The sequence below is a fragment of the Canis lupus genome, chromosome X (genome assembly GCF_003254725.2).
Source record: "Canis lupus dingo isolate Sandy chromosome X, ASM325472v2, whole genome shotgun sequence".
Lineage (NCBI taxonomy): Eukaryota > Metazoa > Chordata > Mammalia > Carnivora > Canidae > Canis > Canis lupus.
In genome coordinates, this window is record NC_064281.1 from 57,244,212 (window position 1) to 57,267,717 (window position 23,506).

Sequence of the window (23,506 nt, forward strand, 5' to 3'; positions counted from 1 at the left end):
CTTACCTAGATAACTTTCAAATCATCCTGAAAACCTATGAATTTGACCTGAGATTTAGAGAACAGGTGGAATGCTACAGAGAGAAGAGTTTTCACTTCTAACATGGTAGGAAGGCAGAAAAAAAATTAAAAAGAATCAAGTAGGGGAGGGGCCACTGCAAGGAGCTGATCTAAGGCAGGGAAGCAAAAGCCTTCCGGGAAAGCCCACTCCCAGAGAAGCAGGGAACTATAAAAATCCGCACTGGATTCTTCCCGGACAGAAAGGCACTTAGCCGGGAACTCAGGCAGAACTGCAGGAGGGGCAGTGGAACCTCCAGTCTCCCGGAGTCACTAACAGAGGAAGTGTGCCCGGGGGAGAACGTGCCACAGACTGTGGGCCGATCTCGGTAAAAGGCTGGAGTGTGCGCCTGGCGGGGCTTCAGGAGAAGCTCAGGCCGCTATGCCCTGCTGCCTTTGGGAGCCCTGGCCCCGGGAGCACGATTCCAGCAGCACAGACCACAGATCCCAGGATGCCCAGTGGACACAGCCCAGGATCCTGTGCCCCCCCCGGGACAGGCAGAGGTGGGGAGGGCACAGGACAGCAAGGATTCTCCTGCCTCCAGGCACCCCCAAGCTGTGCAGATCAGCACCCCCTGCCCCCGGAGCATCCAGGCTAGCGTGGACTGGGAGAATGTGGTAGTTACTGCGGGAGCTGACTCCAGAGCTGGAGAGCTGGCTGCCGCCAGTGTTGTTCTTCCTGGTGTTACCCTGTGCCTGGGACGGAGTGGGGCCAACAGGGAACAGGGACCTAACAGGATAAACAGCTCCCACTGAGCCATGCACCGGGCAGGGGGCGGGGCAGCTCCCCCAGGTGCACACACCTGAGAATCAGCACTTGAGGCCCCTCCCCCAGAAGACCAACTGGAAGGAGAGGGAAAGAGCAAGTTCTTGACCAAGCAGCAATGGAAAGCTCCAGGGGAAGTCAAGGGATTTGCAGTATATAGAACCAGAGGATAGCCCTCCTTTATTTTTTCTTCCTTTTTCCAGTACAACTCATATTTACCCACTCTGCCCTGAGCAAAATGACTAGAAAGAAGAACTCACCACAAAAGAAAGAATCAGAAACAGTACTCTCTGCCACAGTTACAGAATTTGGAATACAATTCAATGTCAGAAAGCCAATTCAGAAGCACAATTATAAAGCTACTGGTGGCTCTGGAAAAAAGCATAAAGGATTCAAAAGACTTCATGACTGCAGAATTTAGATCTAATCAGGCCGAAATTAAAAATCAATTAAATGAGATGCAATCCAAACTGGCAGTCCTAATGACGAGGGTTAATGAGGTAGAAGAAAGAGTGAGTGAAATAGAAAACAAGTTGATGGCAAGGAAGGAAGCTGAGGAAAAAAGAGAAAAACAAAAGACCATGAGGAAAGGTGAAGGGAAATAAATGACAGCCTCAGAAGGAAAAATCTACATTTAATTGGGGTTCCAGAGGGGCTGAGAAGAACAGAGGACCAGAAAGCATATTTGAACAAATCATAGCTGAGAACTTCCCTAATTTGGGAAGGGAAACAGGCATTCAGATCCAGGAGATAGAGAGGTTCCCCCTTAAACTCAATAAAAACCATTCAACACCTCGACAGTTAATAGTGAAACTTGCAAATTCCAAAGATAGAAAATCCTTAAATCAGGAAGAGACAAGATCCATAACTTATTTGGGGAAAACGATTATATTAAGAGCAGACTTCTCCAACAGAGACCTGGCAGGCCTGAAAGGGCTGGCAGGATATATTCAGGGTCCTAAATGAGAAGAACCTGCAGCCAAGAATACTTTATCCAGCAAGGCTCTCATTCAGAATAGAAGGAGAAATAAAGAGCTTCCAAGATAGGCAGAAACTGAAAGAATATGTGACCCCCAAACCAACTCTGCAAGAAATATTAAGGGGAACTCAGTAAAAGAAAGAAGAAGCCCAAAGAAATGTTCCACAAAACAGGGACTGAATAGGTATTATGATGACACTAAATTCATATATTTCAATAGTAACTCTGAATGTGAAATGGGCTTAATGATCCCATCAAAAGACGCAGGGTATTGCACTGGATAAAAAAGAAAGACCCATCTATTTGCTATCTACAAGAGTTTCATTTTAGACCTAAGGACACCTCCAGCCTGAAAATGAAATGGTGGAGAACCATTTACCATTCAAATGGTCCTCAAAAGAAAGCTGGGGGTAGCAGTCCTCATCTCAGATAAATTAAATTTATCCCAAAGACTGTATAGTAAGAGATGAAGAGGAACACTATATCATACTTAAAGGATCTATCCAACAAGAGGACCTAACAATCATGAATATTTATGCCCCTAATGTGGGAGCTGCCAAGTATATCAATCAATTAATAACCAAAAGAAAGACATACTTAGATAATAATACACTAATACTGGGAGACTTCGACATGGCGTTTTCTGCAAATGACAGATCTTATAAGCACAACATTTCCAAAGAAACAAGAGCTTTAGATGATACAGTGGACCAGATGGATTTCACAGATGTTTACAGAACTTTACATCCAAACACAACCGAATACACATTCTTCTCAAGTGCACATGGAACTCTCTCCATAATAGACCACATACCTGGTCATAAATCAGCACTCAACCAATACCAAAAGATATGGATTGTCCCCTGCATATTTTCAGACCATAATGCTTTGACGCTTGAACTCAATCACAAGAAGAAATTTGGGAAAAAAATCAAACACGTTGAAGTTAAAGAGCATCCTGCTAAAAGTTGAATGGGCCAATCAGTAAATTAGAGAAGAATTAAAAAGATTCATGGAAACTAAACTAATGAGAATGAAGATACAACCATTAAAAATCTTTGGGATACAACAAAAGCAGTCCTAAGGGGGAAATACATCACAATACAAGCATCCCTCAAAAAATTGGAAAAAAGTCAAATACACAAGCTAACTTTGCACCTAAAGGAACTGGAGAAAGAACAGCAAATAAAACCTACACCCAGCAGAAGAGAGTTAATAAAGATTCAAGCAGAACTCAATGAAATCGAGACCAGAAGAACTGTGGAACAGATCAACAAAACCAGGAGTTGGTTCTTTGAAAGCATTAATAAGATAGATAAACCGTTAGTCTGCCTTATTAAAAACAAAAGAGAAAAGACTCTAAGAATTAAAATTATGAATGGAAAAGGAGAGATCACCACCAATACCAAGGAAATACAAACGATTTTTAAAACATTATGAGCAGCTATACGCCAATAAATTAGGCAATCTAGAAGAAATGGACGCATTTCTGGAAAACCACAAACTACTAAATCTGGAACAGGAAGAAATAGAAAACCTGAACAGGCCGATAACCAGGGAGGAAATTGAAGCAGTCATCCAAAACCTCCCAAGACACAAAAATCCAGGGCCAGGTGGCTTCTCAGGGGAATTCTATCAAACGTTTAAAGAAGAAACCATACCTATTCTACTAAAGCTGTTCTGAAAGGTAGAAAGGGACAGAATACTTCCAAACTCGTTCTTGAGGCCAGCATCACCTTAATTTCCAAAACCAGACAAAGACCCTACCAAAAAGAATTATAGATCAATATTCCTGATGGACAGAGATGTGGTCTATATATACAATGGAATATTACTCATCCATTAGAAACGACAAATACCCACCATTTGTTTCAACATGGATGGAATTGGAGCTTATTATGCTGAGGAAGTAAGTCAATCGGAGAAGGACAAACATTATATGGTCTCATTCATTGGGGGAATATAAAAAATAGTGAAAGGGAATAAAGGGGAAAGGAGAGAAAATGAGTGGGAAATATCAGTGAGGGTGACAGGACATGAGAGACACCTAACTCTGGGAAACGATCAGGGGGTAGTGGAAGCTGGAGGTGGGCAGGGGGATGGGTGACTGGGTGGCAGGCACTGAGGGGGGCACTTGATGGGATGAGCACTGGGTGTTATGCTGTATGTTGGCAAATCGAAGTCCAATAAAAAAAATATACCAAAAAAATAAAAGGCCCATTTTAGACCTAAGGACACCTACAGATTGAAAGTTAGAGAATGGAGAAACATTTACCATATAGATGGATGTCAAAAGAAAGCCAGAGTAGCAACATTTATATCAGACAAAATAGATTTTAAAACAAAGACTGGGGATCCCTGGGTGGCTCAGCGGTTTTGCGCCTGCCTTTGGCCCAGGGTGTGGTCCTGGAGTTCCGGGATCGAGTCCTGCGTCGGGCTCCTGGCATGGAGCCTGCTTCTCCCTCTGCCTGTTTGTCTCTCTCTCTCTCTCTATCATAAAAAAAATAAATAAATAAATAAATCTTTAAAAAACAAAGACTGTAACAAGAGACGAGGAAACTATACAATAATAAATGGGATAATCCAACAAGAAGATACAGCAACTGTAAATATGTATGCACCCAACGTAGGAGCGTGCAAATTCATAAAACAGTAACAAACCTAAAGGAACTAATCCATAATAATACAATAATAGTAAGGGACTTTAACACCCAACTTACATAAGTGGACAGATTGTCTAAACAGAACTTCAACAAGGAAACAATGGCTTTGAATGACACATTGGAACAAATACACATTCATGATAGTAACCCTCAACAAAATAATTTTCGAGGGAACATACCTCGTCATAATAAAGGCCACCTATGAAAAACCCATGGCTAACGTCATCATTAATGAGGAAAAACTGAAAACAAGAGAAGGATGCCCACCCTCACCACTTGTATTCAACATAGTACTGTAAGTCCTAGTCACAGCAATCAAACAACAAAAAGAAATAAAATGCATTCAGATCAGCAAGGAAGAAGTAAAAGTTTAACTATTTGCAGATGACATGATACTATATGTAGAAATTCCTAAAGGCTCCACCAAAAAAATTACTACAACTGATAAACAAATTTAGTAGTCACAGGAAACAAAATCAGTGTACAGAGATAAGTTGCATTTCTATACACTAAGAATGAAGTAACAGAAAGAGAAATTAAGAAAACAATCCCATTTGTAATCACATCCAAAATAATAGACACCTAAGAATAAACCTAACCAAGAGGTGAAAGAACCGTATGCCAAAAGCTATAAAACACTGATGAAAGAAATTTAAAACAACACAAAGAAATGGAAAGACATTCCATGCTCATGGGTTGTAAAAACAAATATTGTTCAAATGTCCATGTTACCCAAAGCAGTCTACAGACTTAATGCCATCTGCAACAGCATTTTTCACACAGCTAGTACCAATAATCTTAAAATTTGTCTGGAACCACAAAAGACCCAGAATAACCAAAGCAATCTTGAAAAAGCAAAGCAAAGCTGTAGGCATCACAATTCCGACTTCAAATTATACTTCAAAGCCATGGCAACCAAGACAGTATGGTCCTAGCATAAAAAGGATGTGGAGGAAAAGGAACACTCATGTACTGTGGGGAATGCAAACTCATGCAGCTGCTATGGAAAACAGTATAGAGGTTCCTCAAAAAACTTAAAAATAGAACTACTTTATGTTCCAGCAATATACTACTGGATATTTACCCAAAGAATACTAAAGAGGCATATGCACCTCAATGTTTATAGCATCATTATTTACAATGGGCCAAGATATGGAAGCAATGTAAGTGTCTGTGGATTGATGAATGGATAAAATGTGATATACAGTTGTGGATACAGATAAAGATATATCCATACAATGGAATATTATTCAGCCATAAAGAGGAATGGAATATTGCCATTTGCAACAACATGGATGGAGCTAGAAAGTATCATTATATAATGATAAGTGCAATAAGTCAGAGAAAGACAAATACCATATGATTTCACTTGTGTGGAATTTTAGATACAAAATAAGCAAAGGGAAAAAATAAGAGACAAAAAGCAAGAAACAATGTTAATTATAGAGAACAATTGGTTGAGGGTGATGGGTGAAATAGTAATGAGGATTAAGGAGTGTATTTTTTAAGAGCACAGAGTGATGTATGGAATTGTTGAATTACTCTATTTTACACCTGAAACTAATATAACACTGTATATTACCTTACTGGAATTAAAATGAAAAAAAAGTGTAGCTAATTATCCTTTTGTTTATAATAGAGGGTATAGAAAGGCTGTGGATTATTAATGGTTACCTGATCAAACCCCCTGCCTTCAGGTGAGACTCCATGCAACAGAGAGATTTGCTTTTCTTTCTCCAAATCCAGTCAAGAGAGAAGATTCACTGGCTTCCTTTTTCAAAACAGTCTGATTATGAGGTTCTTATTCAGATATGATTTCCATTTCCTGTAAGATATGTAAGACCAAGATTATTATTCTCATTTTATACATGGAAAACTAAAACTCAGAAAAATTTAATGAATTTGTCTATGATTTTTCATAGCTAATAAGTAACTAGAATAAAAAATATTCATTTATTGTCTAATATGCTTAGCCTGTTAGCATTTTCTGTTTTTCAGCTATAAGACATGGTTCTCTGAATTTATTTTCATATTTACCCCAGGAACTTAGCCATTTAATTGGAATTCTTTTTACTTAGTGATTGTCTTTAGGTGATATGGCCAACAATTTAGATGGAGAATAGATTAGTTTATTTGCCCATGTAAAAACAGTTTTGAGCCTTGCAATTTTACAAGTGTTGTTGGTTAACATATTAGGAAGAAAATAAGATTTATGGGTTAAGCAATTAACTTTATTGGATGGCATGAACAATTATAAAGCTAGTATAATTAATGTTTTAATCATGATGGCACTGAATTCTTTGGTCATGTATCTTTATAACATCTGCTAATAGGTATATGGTTTATAGTGTTGATTCTAAGATATGTCCATTAAAAGATAAAAATTCAATAAATTGATTCCTCTAGTGCAATTTTTACTTGGAAGAGTTGTAAAGCTCCATATTTTTTTATACCAAACATGTTAATAGGGTTTTTATTTTTATAGCAGCTTATTTTTCTAATATTTTCATAATTTTTACTTGCACAGCCAGATGTTAGAATTTTTTCCCATAGATTTTATAGTCAAACAGCTTTCTAAAAAAAGGGAATAATTTTTGTGATCCAGAAATACGATTTCACTGAAAGCAAACTATTTTTAGTATGCCTTTGAATTGTATAACCTTCACGCAGCATTTCCAGTATAAATATGCCTACCATGCTCTTGCCTTTGAACTAAGTTTGTCATTGTTTACAGAGAGGCACAAGCAGCACTTCCAGGAATGGAGGTCGTAATTTAAAATGTTAAGTTTGTGTATTTAAGGACCTTTCAAAATTCAAAGTTTACAGCAATTTTGAATCTACTTTATGCTGCATATTAAGACCCTTTTAAAAAAATGTAATCACTCCTTACTGTCTTTCTAGTGTAGCTTTTCCCTGCAAACAATAACAAGTGTTAAAATTGTTATGTTGCAACTTTGCCAGGGAGAAAAATTGAAAAATCCAGGAGAAGTTTAAAATCCAGGAATATTACCAAAGTTTAATTTTAATTCCAATTCCTCGGTAATATTTAGGTTTTAACTGTTACGTAACACTTCTAGTCTTACTAGTCATAATGATTGGAGACTGTAATATTCCCTGAATAATGAGAATATTTGGTAGAAAAAACTGCTTGATGGGTATTCTTTACCACCAGTTTTTTTTTTATTTATTTATGATAGTCAGAGAGAGAGAGAGAGAGAGAGAGAGAGAGAGGCAGAGACATAGGCAGAGGGAGTAGCAGGCTCCATGCACCGGGAGCCCGACATGGGATTCGATCCCAGGTCTCCAGGATCGCGCCCTGGGCCAAAGGCAGGCGCTAAACCACTGCGCCACCCAGGGACCTACCACCAGTTTTATTGTTATTTTATTACTGGTAATTTCAAAAGATTATGTTGAACATCAGAATAAGTTCTGTAAACATGAAATTATATTGTTTTGCTTTCTAATGTCATCCAAGAGTATGTGATACATATAGGGAGGAAATGTCTTTAGACATGTAATTCCTTAAAATGTTTGTAATAAGATAAACATTTTCTTTAGGTTTAGAGATAAGTGGTGGAAAGCTGCCCACAAACTGTTAAATAAAGATTATGCCCCTGTTACAGGTGGCCCCAGAAGAATTTAAGACCAGCATTGGCCGTGTGAATGCATGTTTGAAAAAGGCTCTCCCAGTCAATGTGAAATGGCTGCTATGTGGTTGTCTCTGCTGCTGTTGCACACTGGGTTGCAGCCTGTGGCCTGTTATTTGTCTCAACAAAAGAGTGAGTAACCATTTTATGTATAACCTTAGAGCTAACATTTATTCAACACTTAAATGTGCCAAGTATGTTACATAATTTTTTAAAAATTCTCTTAACAGTGCTAGCCTCATTCTAGAGACAAGCTTGGGGGAGAGAGATAAAGTGATTTGTCCAGCCTTTATTAATACTGTATCACTTAGTATGAGTTCCCATCATTTTATTTTCTTCTCTTTATTGACTATTATTTTTTATTAGTTTCAGGGATAGAATTTAGTGATTCATTAGTTGCATATGACACCCAGTCCTCATTACATCAGGTGCCTTCCTTCATGCCCATTACACAGTTATCCCTTCTCCCACTCACCTCCCTTCCAACAACCCTCAGTTTATTTCCTGGAGTTCAGCATCTCTTCCGCTTTTCTTTCTTTCTTTCTTTCTTTCTTTCTTTCTTTCTTTCTTTCTTTCTTTCTTTCTTTCTTTCTTTCTTTCTTCTTTCTTTCTTTCTCTTTCTTTCTTTCTTTCTTTCTTTCTTTCTTTCTTTCTTTCTATTATTTTTATTTTTTTATTGGAGTTCAATTTACCAACATATACCATATCACCCAGTGCTTACCCCATCAAGTGACCCCTCAGTGCCCATCACCCAGTCACCCCAACCCTCTGCCCACCTCCCTTTCCACTACCCCTTGTTCATTTCCCAGAGTTAGGAGTCTCTCATGTTCTGCCATCCTCACTGATATTTTCACTCATTTTCTCTCCTTTCCCCTTTATTCCCTTTCACTATTTTTTTTATCTTACTTTATATTTCCTTTCCATCACCTATGTCCATTTGTTTTGTTTCTTAAGTTCCACATAGGAGTGAAATCACATGGTATCTCTTTTGCTCTGACTTATTTTACTTAGCATAATACCCTCTGGTTCCATCCATATCATTGCAAATGGCAAGATTTCCATTGTTTATATATACCATATCATTTTTATCCATTCATCTATTAATAGACATCTGGTCTCTTACTACATTTTTTATAGTTATATTATTTTATTATTTAAATTTAGTTTGCCAACATATAGTATAATAACCAGTGCTCATCCTATCAAGTGCCTTCCTCATTGCCCATCACCCAGTTACCCCATCCCCCCACCCACCTCCCCTTCCGCAACCCTTTGTTTGTTTCCCAGAGTTAGAAGTCTCTCATGGTTTGTTTCCCTCTCTAATTTTTCCCACTCAGTTCCCCTCCTTTCCTTTATAACCCCTTTCACTATTTCTTATATTCCCTGTATGAGTGAAACCATATGATGCTTGTTCTTCTCAGATTGACTTATTTCACTCAGCATAATACCCTCCACTTCCATTCACATCAAAGCAAATGGTGGGTATTCGTCTCTTCTGATAGCTGAGTAATACTCCATTGTGTATGTATGTGTATATATATATATACATCTTCTTTATCCATTCATCTGTCAAAGGACATCATGACTTCTTCCACAGTTTGGCAATTCTGGACATTGCTGCTATAAACATTGGGGTGCGGGTGTCCCAGTGTTTCACTACATCAGTATCTTTGGGGTAAATACCCAGTAGCGCAATTGCTGGGTCAAAGGGTACCTCTATTTTTAACTTTTTAATGACGCAGTAGTTTTCCAGAATAGCTGTACCAGTTCACAATCCCGCCAACAGTGCAAGAGGGTTCCCCTTTCTCCACATCCTCTCCAACATTTGTTTTTTCCTGTCTAGTGAATTTTCACCATTCTCACTGCTGTGAGGTAGCATCCTATTGTCATTATGATTTGTATTTCCCTGATACGGAATGATGTTGAGCATTTTCTCATATGTCTGTTGGCCATTTTTATGTCATCTTTGGAAAAATGTCTGTTCATGTTTTCTGCCCATTTCTTGACTGGATTGTGTTTTTTGGGTATTGAGTTTGATAAGTTTTTTATAGATATTGGATACTAGTTCTTCATCTGATTAGATATTTGCAGATATCTTTTCCCATTATATAGGTTACCTTTTAATTTTGATGATGGTTTCCTTTGCTGTACAGAAGCTTTTTATTTTGATCAAATTCCAGTTGTTCATTTTTGCTTTTGTTTCTCTTGCCTTGGAGACATGTCTAGCATGTTACAGCCAAGCTGAGAATGATTTCTGCTTGTGTTCTCCTCTAGGATTTTTATGGATTCCTGTCTCACATTTAGGTCTTTCATCCATTTTGAGCTTATTTTTATGTAAGGTGTAAGAAAGTGGTCCAGCTTCACTCTTCTACATGTGGTTGTCCAATTTTCCCAGCACCATTTCTTGAAGAGACTGTCTTTTTTCCATTGGATATTTTTTCCTACTTTGTCGAAGATTAGTTGACCATAGGGTTGAGGTCCATTTCTGGGTTCTCTATACTGTTCCCACTGATCTGTATGTCTGTTTTTGTGCCAGTGCCATACTGTCTTTTAATGGTTACAGCTTTGTAATATGTCTTGAAGCCTGGAATTGTGATGCCTCCAGCTTTGGTTACCTTTTTCAGTGTTCCTGTGGCTATTCAGGGTCTTTTCTGGTTCCATACAAACTTTAAGATTGTTTGTTCCAGCTCTGTGAAAAATGCTGCTGGTATTCTGACAGGGACTGCAGTGAATGTGTAGATTGCTCTGGATAGCATAGACAGTTGAACAATATTTAATATTTGTTCTTCTATTCCATGAGCATGGAATGTTTTTCCATTTCTTTGTGTCTCCCTCAATTTCTTTCATAAGTGTTTTATAGTTTTCAGAGTGCAGATCCTTTACCTCTTTGGTTAGGTTTATTCCTAGGTATCTTATGGTTTTGGTTCAATTGTAAATGGGGTTGATTCCTTATTTCTCTTTCTTTTGTCTCATTGTTAATGTATAGAACTGCAGCTGACTTCTGTGCATCAATTTTGTATCCTGTGGCTTTGCTGAATTCAAGTATGAACTCTAGCAATTTTTGTATTTGAGTCTTGAGTTTTCTATATACAGTATAATGTTGGCTGCTAAGAATGAAAGATTTATTTATCTGACTATTGGGATGCATTTTATTTCTTTTTGATATCTGATTGCTGAGGCTAGGACTTCCAATACTATGTTGAATAACAGTGGTGAGAGTGGACATCCCTGTTGCTTTCCTGACCTTAAGGGAAAAGCTCTCAGTTTTTCTCCATTGGGGATGATATTCTCTGTAGGTCCTTCTATGTGGTTTTTATGTTATTGAGGTATGTTCCTTCTTTCCCTACACTGCTGACAGTTTTTATCAAGAAGAAATGTTGTATTTTGTCAAATGCTTTTTCTGCATGACTTCAGAGGATTCTGTGATTCTTGTCCTTTTATTATGTGTTGAATCATATTGATTGATTTACAGATGTTGAACCAACCTTGCAAGCCAGAAATAAATCCCACTTGTTCATGGTGAATAATGCTTTAATGGACTATTGGATCCTGTTAGCTAGTATCTTGGTGAGAATTTTGGCATCCTTGTTCATCAGCGATATTGGTCTGTAATTCTCCTTTTTGGTAGGGTCTTTGTCTGGATTTGAATTCCCATCATTTTAACTAAATGAAGTATAAATGGAGTACTGAAGTAAATTTAAATGAAACTAAGCTATTTAATTCTTTTCACAAAATCCAAAGCTGTGACTTAAAGTATTTCTAGGTGGTGTGCCTCGGTGGCTCAGTCAGTTAGGCGTCTGCCTAACTCAGGTCATGATCCTGGGTTTCTGGGATGAACCCCTATGTTGGGCACCCTGCTTAGTGGGGTGTCTCCTTCTGCCTCTATCCCTGCCCTCTGCTCATGTGCTCTCTCTCTGGCTCTTACTATCTCTAAAAGATGAATAAAATCTTAGAAATTGCAGATTTCTATTTTATGTATATTTTTTATTGGAGTTGAGTTTGCCAACATATAGTATAACACCCAGTGCTCATCCCTTCAAGTGCCCCCCTCAGTGCTCGTCACCCAGTCACACCCCCCTGCTCACGTTCCCTTCCACGACCCCTTGTTCATTTCCCAGAGTTAGGAGTCTCCCATGTGTTGTCACCCTCTCTGATTTTTCCCATTCATTTTCTCTCCTTTCCCGTATAATCCCTTTTACTATCTTTTATATTCCTCATATGAGTTAAGCCATATGATGATTGTCCTTCTCTGATTCACTTACTTCACTCAGCATAATACCCTCCAGTTCCATCCATATCGAAGCAAATGGGTATTCATCATTTCTAATGGCTAATATTCCATTGTGTGTGTGTGTGTATATGTGTGTGTGTGTGTGTATATATATATATATATATATATATATATATATATATATATATACCATATCTTCTTTATCCATTCGTCTGTCGATGGAAAACAGGCTCCTTCCACAGTTTGGCTATTGTAGATATTGCTGCTATAAACATTGAGGTACAGGTGTCTCAGTCTTTACTGCATCTGTATCTTTGGGGTAAATCTCCAACAGTGCAATTGCAGGGTTGTAGGGTAGCTCTATTTCTTTTTACAATTATTTAAAAGATTTTATTTATTTATTCATGAGAGACACACAAAGAGAGGCAGAGACACAGGTGGAGGAAGAAGCAGGCTCCATGCAGGAAACCCAATGTGGAACTCGATCCTGGGACTCCAGGAACACATCCTGAGCTAAAGGCAGGCGCCAAACTGCAGAGCCACCCTGGCGTCCCGGGTAGCTCTATTTTTAACTCTCTGAGGAACCTCCACACAGTTTTCCAGAGTGGCTGTACCAGTGCACATTCCCACCAACAGTACAAGAGGGTTCCCCTTTCTCCACATCCTCTCCAACATTTGTTGTTTCCTGTCTTGTTAATTTTCCCCATTCTCACTGGTGTGAGGTGGTATCTCATTGTGGTTTGGATTTGTATTTCCCTGATGACAAGTGATGCGGAACATTTCCTCATGGGTTTGTTGGCCATGTGTATGTCTTCTTTGGTGAAATCTCTGTTCATGTCTTTTGCCCATTTCATGATTGGATTGCTTGGTTCTTGGGTGTTGAGTTTAATAAGTTATTTATAGATCTTAGATACTGCCCTTTATCTGGTATGTCATTTGCAAATATCTTCTCCCATTCTGTAGGTTGTCTTTTAGTTTTGTTGACTGTTTCTCATGCTGTGTAGAAGCTTTTTATCTTGATGAAGTCCCAATAGTTCATTTTTGCTTTTGTTTCCCTTGCCTTCATAGATGTATCTTGCAAAAAGTTGCTGTGGCCAAGTTCAAAAAATCAAATACACAATGCCTGTGTTCTCATCTAGGATTTTGATGGATTCTTGTCTCATATTTAGATCTTTCATCCATTTGAGTTTACCTTTCTGTATGGTATAAGAGAATGGTCTAGTTTCATTCTTCTGCATGTGGCTGTGCAATTTTCCCAGCACCATTTATTGAAGAGACTGTCCTTTTTCCAGTGGATAGCCTTCCCTGCTTTGTCAAATATTAGTTAACCATAGAGTTGAGGGCCCATTTCTGGGTTCTCTAGAATTCTGTTCCATTGATCTTTGTGTCTGTTTTTGTGCCAGTACCACACTGTCTTGATGATCAAGCTTTGTAGTACAACTTGAAATTGGGCATTGTGATGCCCCTGGCTCTGGTTTTCTTTTTCAATTTTCCCTGACTGTTTGGGGTCTTTTCTAATTCCACATGAATCTTAATGTGATTTGTTCCAACTCTCTGAAGAAAGTCTATGGTATTTTGATAGGGACTGCATTGACGTGTAAATTGCCCTGGGTAGCATAGACATTTTCACAATATTGATTCTTCCAATCCATGAGCATGGAATATTTTTCCATCTCTTTGTGTCTTCCTCAATTACTTTCAGAAGTGTTCTGTAGTTTTTAGGGTATAGATCCTTTCCCTCTTTGGTTAGGTTTATTCCTAGGTATATTATGCATTTGGTTTAAATTCTCAATGGGATTGACTCCTTAATTTCTCTTTCTTCAGTCTCTTTGTTAGTGTATAGGAATGCCACTGATTTCTGTGCATTGATTTTGTATCTTGTCATATTGGCAAATTGCTGTATGAGTTCTAGTAATCTTGGGGTGGACTCTTTTGGATTTTCTCTGTAGAGTATGTCATCTGCAAAGAGGGAGAGTTTGACTTCTTTGTCAATTTGATTGCCTTTTATATCTTTTTGTTGCCTGATTGCTGAGGCTAGGACTTCTAGTACTATGTTGAATAACAGTGCTGAGAGTGAACATTCCTATCATGTTCCTGATCTTAGGGGAAAAGATCTCAGTGTTTCCCCATTGAGAATGATAATTGCTGTGGGCTTTTCATAGATGGCTTTAAGATGCTGAGGAATGTTCCCTCTATCCCTACAGTCGGAAGAGTTTTGATTAGGAATGGATGCTGTATTTTGTTAAATGCTTTTTCTGCATCTATTGGGAGAATCATATGGTTCTTATTTTCTCTCCTATTGATATGATCTATCACGTTGGTTGTTTTACGAGTGTTGAACCAACTTGCATCCCCAGATAAATGCCACTTGGTCATGGTGAATAATCTTATTAATGTACTGTTGGACCCTATTGGCTAGTATCTTGTTGAGAATTGATGCATCTGTGTTTATCAGGGATATTGGTGTATAATTCTCCTTTTTGGTGTGGTCTTTGTCTGGTTTTGTAATGAAGGTGATGGTGGCCTCATAAAACGAATTTGGAAGTATTCTGTCTCTTTCTATCCTTTGGAACAGCTTTAGTAGAATCAGTATTATTTATTCTTAAACATTTGATAGAATTCCCCTGAGAAGTCATCTGGCCCTGGACTTTGTGTCTTGGGAGGTTTTTGATGACTGCTTCAATTTCTTCACTGATTATTGGCTGCTCAGGTTTTCTATTTCTTACTGTTCCAGTTTTGGTAATTTGTGGTTTTCCAGAAATGCATCCATTTCTTCTAGATTGCCTAATTTGTTGGCGTAGAGCTGCTTATAATATATTTTTTAAATTGTTTCTATTTCCTTGGTACTGGTTGTGATCTCTCCTCTTTCATTCATGATTGTATTAATTTGAGTCTTTTTTCTTTTTAATAGGCTGGCTAATGGTTTATCTATCTTATTAATTCTTTCAAAGAACCAACTCCTGGTTTTGTTGATCTGTTCCACAGTTCTTCTGGCCCCTATTTCATTGAGTTCTGTTTGAATCATTATTAACTCTCTTCTGCTTGGTGTAGGTTTTATTTGCTGTTCTTTCTCTAGTTCGTCTAGGTGTGAGGTTATCTTGTGTATTTGATTTTTTTTTCCAGTTTTTTGAGGGAGGCTTGTATTGCAATGTATTTCCCTCTTAGGACTGTTTTTGCTGTATTCCAATGGTTTTGAACCGTTATATCTTCATTCTCATTAGTTTCCATGAATCTTTTTAATTATTCTGTAATTTCCTGGTTGACCCATTCATCTTTTAGTAGATGCTCTTGAACCTCCACGTGTTTAAGTTTCTTCCAAATTTCTTTTCGTGATTGAGTTCAAGTTTCAAAGCATTATGATCTGAAAATATGCAGGGGACTATCCCAATCTTTTGGTATTGGTTGAGTGCTGATTTATGACCCAGTATGTGGTCTATTCTGGAGACAGTTCCATGTGTACATGAGAAGAATGTGTATTCAGTTGCATTCAGATAGAAAGTTCTATAAATATCTGTGAAATCTATCTGGTCCAGTGTATCATTTAAGGCCCTTGTTTCTTTGGTAATGTCCTGCTTAGGATATCTGTCATTTGCAGAAAGGGCCATGTTGAAGTCTCCTACTATTAGGGTATAATTATCTAAGTATCTCTTTACTTTGGTTATTAATTGATCGATACACTTGGCAGCTCCCACATTAGGGGCATAAATATTCATGATTCTTAGGTCTTCTTGTTGGATAGACCCTTTAAGTATGATATAATGTCCCTCTTCATCTCTTAGTACAGTCTTTGGGATAGACCTTAATCTATCTGAGATGAGGATTGCTAGCACAGCTCCTTTTGAGGACCATTTTAATGGTAAATGGTTCTCCACCCTTTCATTTTCAGGCTGGAGGTGACCTTTGGTCTACAATGAGTCCTTTTTAGACAGCAAATCAAGATGTCTTGCTTTTATATCCAGTGCGATACCCTGCATCTTTTGATGCGATCATTTAGCCCTTCACATTCAGAGTAACTTGAAAGATAACGAATTTAGTGTAATCATAATGCCTGTTCAGCTCCTGTTTCTGCAGATTATTTCTTTGGGCTTCCTCTTTCTTTTGCAGTGTCCTCCTTAATATTTCCTGCAGAGCTGGTTTGGTGGTCACATATTCTTCCAGTTTCTGCATATTTTGGAAACTCTATATCTCTCCTTCTATTCTGAATGAGAGCCTTGTGGGATAAAGTATTCTTGGCTGCATATTGTTCTCATTTAATACCCTGAGTACATCCTGCCAGTCCTACCTAGCCTGCCAGGTCTGTGGAGAGGTCTGCTGTTAATCTGATATTTCTCCCCATATAAGTTAAGAATCTTGTCTCTCACCGCTTTAAGGATTTTCTCTTTTCTTTGGGATCTGCAGGTTTCACTATTAAATGTCATGGTGTTGAATGGTTTTTATTGATTTGGGGGGAGATCTCTATCTCCTGCATCTTAATTCCCGTTTCCCTCCTGAAATTAGGGAAGTTCTCAGCTGTGAATTGTTCAAATATGCTTTCTGGTCCTCTGTCCTCTCGGCGCCCTCTGGAACCCCAATTAAACGTAGATTTTTCCTTTTGAGGCTGTCATTTATTTCTCTTAACCTTTCCTCATGGTCATTTAATTGCTTTTCTCTTTTTTCCTCAGCTTCATTCCTTGCCATCAACTTGTCTTCTATGTCACTCACTCTTTCTTCTACCTCATTAGCCCTCATCTTTAGGACAATGAGGTTCTCAGCTCTCATTTGTTCAAACATACTTTCTGTCTCTTTCTCCCTCTTGGCATCTTCTGGAACCCCAATTATTCGTAGGTTGTTCCTTCTCAGGCTATCATTTAATTCTCTTAGCCTTTCTTTATGGGCTGTTAATTGTTTTTCTCTTTTTTCCTCAGCTTCCTTCCTCACCATCAACTTGTTTTCTATGTTGCTCTTTCTTCTACCACATTAATCTAGCCGTTAGGACCTGCAGTTTGGATTGCATCTCATTTAATTTATTTTTAATTTTGGCCTGATTAGATCTAAATTCTGCAGTAACAATGTCTCTAGAGTCCTTTATGCTTTTTTCCAGAGCCACCAGTAGTTTTATAATTGTGCTTCTGAAGTAGTTTTCTGACATTGAATTGTAATCCATATTCTGTAACTCTGTGGCAGAGAGTACTGTTTCTGATTGTTTCGTGGTGAATTCTTCCTTCTATTCATTTTGTTCAGTGCAGAGTGGGTGTATGAGTAGGGTGAGGCAAGAATATCAACCACAAACTAAGTAAATTTCACCCTATATGGTTTTGACGAGGTCAGAGACCAGAAAATGAAAAAGAAGATCAGAACAAAATAACACCAAAGGACCACTAATGTGAAAAACAAATTTTAAAACAAAGTAGAAAAAAATAAATGGCCAAAAATCCCAAAGAAGAAAAAAAAAACAAAAGTAAAGAGGAAAAAAATTTTAAAAGTTGGGGGACTGGGAGATGGTGGTGAAGAAGTTGTAGTGGAGGGATAATGAAGTCTATATGAAAAAAACTACTGGAAATTTTTAGTGTCATATAAAAATCAGTTGTAATTGTAAAGGAAAAGAATGGGGAAAAAACTTTTAAAACGGGGGGACCCTCTACTTCTATATATTATATTCCTTTGATTTTCCCTTGGTCCTGGAGCTTTGCTGAGCTGCTTTGTCAATAACTTGCTCTTCCCCTGTCCTTCCAGCTGGTCTCCTGGGGGAGGGGTCTGCTGTGCTGATTCTCAGGTGTGTATGCCTTGGGAAGATGCCCCGCCCCCTACCAGGTGCTGGGCTCAGTGTGAGCTGTTTATGCTGTGAGGCCTTTGTTCCCTGGCGGCCCCTCCCCTCCCAGGCATAAGGTGAAACAAGAAGGGAAAACACAATGGTGGTGGCCAGATTTCCAGTTCTGGAGTCAGCGCCCCTCTAGTAACTAGTGCAGTCTCCCAGTCCGCATGCTCTAGATGCTCCCGGGGCTGGCGCAGGTGCACTGATCTGCACAGCTTGTGGGACACCCAGCGGCAGGAGAGTTCTCACTGTCCTGTGTCCGCCCTGGTTCCACCTGTCCCAGGGAGAATGCAGGATTGCTGGCTTTGTCTGCTCGGGTGCCCTGTTATCTGGGGCCCTGTGCTGCTAGAATTGTGCTCCCAGGGGCCACCTCTCCCAAAGGCAACGGGGCACAGCCACCTCCGTCCAGAGCTGACTGGCTTCCCCCAAAGGGGTGCACGCTCCAGCCCTTTACTGAGATGGGCCCACTGTTTGTGGTGCGCTTTCCCCCCTTTCCCCCAAGCGCACTTCCTCTGTTAGTGACTCAGGAAACTGGAGGCTTCACTGACCCTCCTGCGATTCTGCCCGATTTCCCTGCTAAGCACTTTTCTGTCAGGGAAAAATCTGGTGCGGATTTTTAAAGTTCCCACTTCTCCAGGGCTGCTGAGCTTTGGTGTCCTGGAGGCTTTCACTGCTAGATTTTAGCCCGGCTCCTCATAGTGCCCCTCCCCCACTTCTTTCTTTCTTTCTTTCTTTCTTTCTTTCTTTCTTTCTTTCTTTCTTTCTTTCTTTTTCTTTCTTTTCTTTTCTTTTCTTTTCTTTCTTTTCTCTTTCTTTCTTTTCTTCTTTCTCATTTATATATTTATCTCACCTTCCTACCTTGCTAGAGGTGAAAACTTTTCTCTCTGTAGCATTCCGGCCATTGTTTCTAAATCTGAAGTCAAATTCATAGGTGTTCAGGATGTTTTGAAAGTTATCTAGGTAAGCTGATGGGACCAGGTGAGTTGAGGACTCCTACTCTTCTGCCATCTACTGCACTGCAGCCTTTTTAAAGGGATTATTGATATAGTTGGATTAATATATACCATGCTCGTTAACTATTTTCTCTTCATTGCTCGTGTTCTTTGTTCCTGTTTTTGTCTCCTAGTCTTTTTCTGTCTTGTATGATTTTAATTGAGTATTTTGTATGATATCATTTTTTATCTTCCCTTAGCATATCAAAAAGGATTTATAATCTTTATAATCCTTTTTGGGAGAGGGTTGCCAACTAAAGTGAGTTTGTAGTATATATATATATATATACAACCAATTCAAGACCAGTTTCATATAACACAATACCACTTCCCAGGTCGTGGAAGTACCTTATTTACAGAGTATTTCCAGTTCCTTCTTTCCATCCCTTATAACATTGCTGCTATTTGTTTTACTTATCCATAAGCTATAATCATTAAATACATTATTATTATTTTTAACAAATTGTTACCTCCTAGATCAATTAAGAATAAGAGAAATACCCCCAATTTAACCCTCAAATTGAAAAACATGAACACTTTTATTTAAAAAAAGGAATAATAGAAATAAACTATTTTATTTTATCTTCATTTTTTTCCTTCTATAACCCTTCTTGAAGATCTAATTGTCTTAAATATAGCATTTTCCTTTTCTCTGAAGAACTTCTTTTAACATTTCTTACAAGGTAATTCTACTGGTGACAAGTTCCCTTAATTTTTTGTCTGAGAAAGTCTGTATTTCTTTGCTAGATATGGAATTCCAGGTTGGTGATACATTTTAACACGTTAAATATTTCATTCCACTCTTCTTATCTCACATGGTTTCTAAAGAGATGTCTGATGTAACTATTATTTTGCTCCTTTATATGTAAGGCATTTTTCTCTTCTGGCTTTGTTCAAGATTCTTCCTTGATTTTCTGCAGTTTAAATAGGAGAGGACTAGGTATAGATTTTTGAGTATCTAGCTTTGTACTCTCTGAACTTCCTCAACCTATGGTTTGATGCCTTTCATTAATTTTGGGAAATTATCTTGTCACTGTAACTTGAAATATTTCCTCTGTTCCTTTCTCTCTTTACCTTCTGACATTTCTGTTAGGTATCTATTGCTCCTTTTATAATTGGCCCCTAGTTCTGGAATATTCTATGTATTTTTTCTTTTATTTTAGTTTTGAAAGTTTCTGTTGGTATATCTTCAACCTTCACTGATACTTACCTCAGCCATGTCCAGTCTATTGATAGAGCCGATCAATGACATTCTTTCTGTTATAGTATTTTGGCTTTCTGCCATTTCCTTTTGATTTTTTCTTATAGTTGCCATTTCTCTGCTAACATTACTGTTCTTTCATGTTGTCCACTTTTTGCATTACATGTGGCATATTAATTTTGGTTGATTGATATTTCCAGTCTGATCATTTCAGCATCTCTGCCATTTCTGTGCCTGGTTCTGATGCTTGCAGTGTCTTTTAGTATGACTTCTACTTTTTGTTTGAAAGCCACACATATGTACTAGGTGAAAGAAACTGAGGTAAATAGGGCTTTAAATAAGATTTTAACTTTTAACATTTCTTACAAGGTAATGTAAGGTGAGGCATTTGGCTGTATTTACTGTTTGCGGTAGTTGGCACTGTTGAAGGCTAAACTTTCCCCAGTGGGTCCTTGTGTTTGTCTGGCCTGTTTTCTTTAGATTTCCCTAGAGATTTCTTTTTTGTTTTTTAATCTAATATAACTATTTAATAAATTCTCTAGTGTAGGGTACTGCAGGTAAATTATCTTCACTTTTTGCCTATTTTTATTTTTTGTCTTTTGAAGTATAGTTGTCATATAATGATATATTAGTTTCAAGTGTACAACATAGTGATTCAGCAATTCTCTACATTGCACAGTGCTTATTAACACAATAAGTATAGTTACCATGTGTCATCTTACTAAATTATTACAATATTATTGACTATATTCCCTATGCTATACTTTTCATCCATATGATTTATTTTTTATATTGTCTGAGATGCATGATTCTTTCAGTTGTATTCCCATATTATAAGACACCTTATTGATGAAGTGATACAGTGTTGGAAGACTGAAAGTATTCTGTAGTACTATGATTTGGCCAGTTTTTTAGTGCCCCTGTGCCCTGGAGCTGTGCTCTTTTAAGTGCTTCCCAGTTTGTTTCATTCTGTTTTATTTTCCCCTTTCAGTGGGACAGGAAGGCTAGAGGGTGCTGGAGTTGTATATTTCCCTTCCCCAAGATTGGCTAGGCTCTGGTACAATAGTTTCTCTTAAGAACAATCTTTAAGAACAGAATGTTCTGGGCATACTTAAAAGTGGCTGTTCTTTCCCTTTCCCTACTAGAAAGATGAAGGGATTTTTCCCCAGTCACTGTGAGAACCTGAGAGGGCTCCTGGTAACAAAACTCAAACTGTGGGAGTCTTCCCCACGACTGGGCCCTTTTGGGATTTTTAACTCTCAAACTTGTCTCTACTGAGCTTCCAGCAATTCATCAAGTTCAGGTGCTGCTACCCTTGTCCTGGTTCCCACAGTTTTCTTCTCCTGTGTTTCTACTCTGATGAATCTAATAGGAGTTGGCTTTCAGGTTGTTCTGTTTTTTTTTTTTTCTTGATATGTGGGCAGAAGAGATGACTTTGAAGCCTTTATATGCCTAAATGAATTACCTTAATTTTCTAAAGTTAATTTTGATGCATATGGGCTTCTTGGTTGACAATCTTTTTTTCCTTCATCACTTTCAATTTTTTATCCTACTGTCTTCTGTCCTATATTGTTTCTTTTTTAAAAGATTTTATTTATTTACTCATGAGAGACACACAGAGAGAAGCAGAGACATAGGCAGAGGGAGAAGCAGACTCCCTGCAAGGATCCCGACATGGGACTTGATCCTGGGTCTCCAGGATCAGGTCCTGGGCTGAAGGCAGGCTCTAAACCTCTGAGCCACCCAGGCTGCCCCCATCCTTTTCAAGCTTGTTCATGCCCTGAGCCAAAGGCAGACGCTCAACCATTGAGCCACCCAAGTGCCCCCTTACATTGTTTCTAATCAGACATCAGCTATTTATCCTACTGTAGTTTCCTTGTAAGTAATGAGTCATTTCATCTTGCTACTTTCATGATTTTCTGTTTTCTGTTTTTCAATATATACTGTTATGTATCTGCTCCGGATCTCCTTGTGGTTTATTCCTGCTTGGAGCTCTTTAGCTTCCTAGAAATATAAGTGTTTTTCACTAAATGTAGAAATTTTCACATTATTTCTTTAAATATTCTGTTTTGTTTTCGTATTTTTCTGATACTCCCAATATATGTATGTTAGTGCCTTTAATGATGTCTAACATTTCTCTGAGGCTCTTTTCGTTTTCTTTCATTCTATTTTTCTGTGCTTTGAGATTACATATTATCTTCTGATCTGTCTTCAAGTTCACTGATTATTGTTCAGCTCAAACTTACTTTCTCTTCTTTTATATCAGTTTTGTACTTCTCAACTCCAGAATTCCATTTGATTCTTTTTAATAATTTGTCTCCTTGTAGATATTAATGAGCCATTGACAACATAATTTCTTTTTTAAATTTCTGGTCATGGCATGGCATATTATATTCCTTTATTATAAGAATCTTAATTTCTGGGTAGCCCAGGTGGCTCAGCGGTTTAGTGCTGCCTTCAGCCCAGGGCGTGATCCTGGAGACCCGGGATCGAGTCCCACGTCAGGCTCCCTACGTGGAGCCTGCTTCTCCCTCTGCCTGTGTCTCTGCCTCTGTGTGTATGTGTGTGTCTCATGAATAAATAAAGAAAATCTAAAAAAAAAGAATCTTAATTTCTTTTGGGTGCATATGTCCTCCTTGCTGTGCACATTTAAAGTTACTTCAAATTCATCTTTATTTCTTTTTCAGGCTTCTATACCTTCATACCAAGATGTCTGCAGTCAGGCTATAATTTTTTAGAGTTCAGTTTTTCATTTAAGGATGGGGTCATCTATATTGTACAGAAATTACTTATATTTTGGTCAACTAATGATATCTTTTTTTTTTTTGGTTTCTACTGTGCTTACTGGATTTTTCTGAAAATGTGTTATAGTGGTAAAATACACATAACATTTACCATTTTTAAGGATTCAGTGGCATTAATTACATTCACAATGTAAGTACTATTACCTATTTCCAAATCTTTTTCATGACTTTTTAGCAGAAACTCTGTAGCCATTAAGTAATAACTCCTCATTCCCCTTCCCCTCAGACCCTGATAACCTCTAATCTACTTTCTGTATCTACAAATTTGCCTATCCTGGATACCTCATATAAATAGAGTAATTCCATATTTGTCCTGGCATTAAATCACTTAGCTTATTTCACTTAGCATAATGTCTTCAAGGTTCATCCATGTCAT

At 38.1% G+C, this 23,506-nt stretch overlaps 1 protein-coding gene across 5 annotated transcripts in view; it reads left to right on the forward strand.

The window, feature by feature from the left end:
- CHIC1 (cysteine rich hydrophobic domain 1) overlaps positions 1 to 23,506 on the forward strand; it is a 75,079-nt gene that overhangs the window by 23,893 nt on the left and 27,680 nt on the right. For 4 of the 5 annotated variants that reach the window (XM_025466212.3, XM_025466211.3, XM_025466210.3 and 1 more), the window contains exon 3: positions 8,088 to 8,243. The exons of the other annotated variant lie outside the window; for it this stretch is intronic. In XM_025466212.3, coding sequence (XP_025321997.1) covers positions 8,088 to 8,243 — 156 coding nt within the window. The remainder of the gene's footprint in view (positions 1 to 8,087; positions 8,244 to 23,506) is intronic. 5 annotated transcript variants of the gene reach the window in all.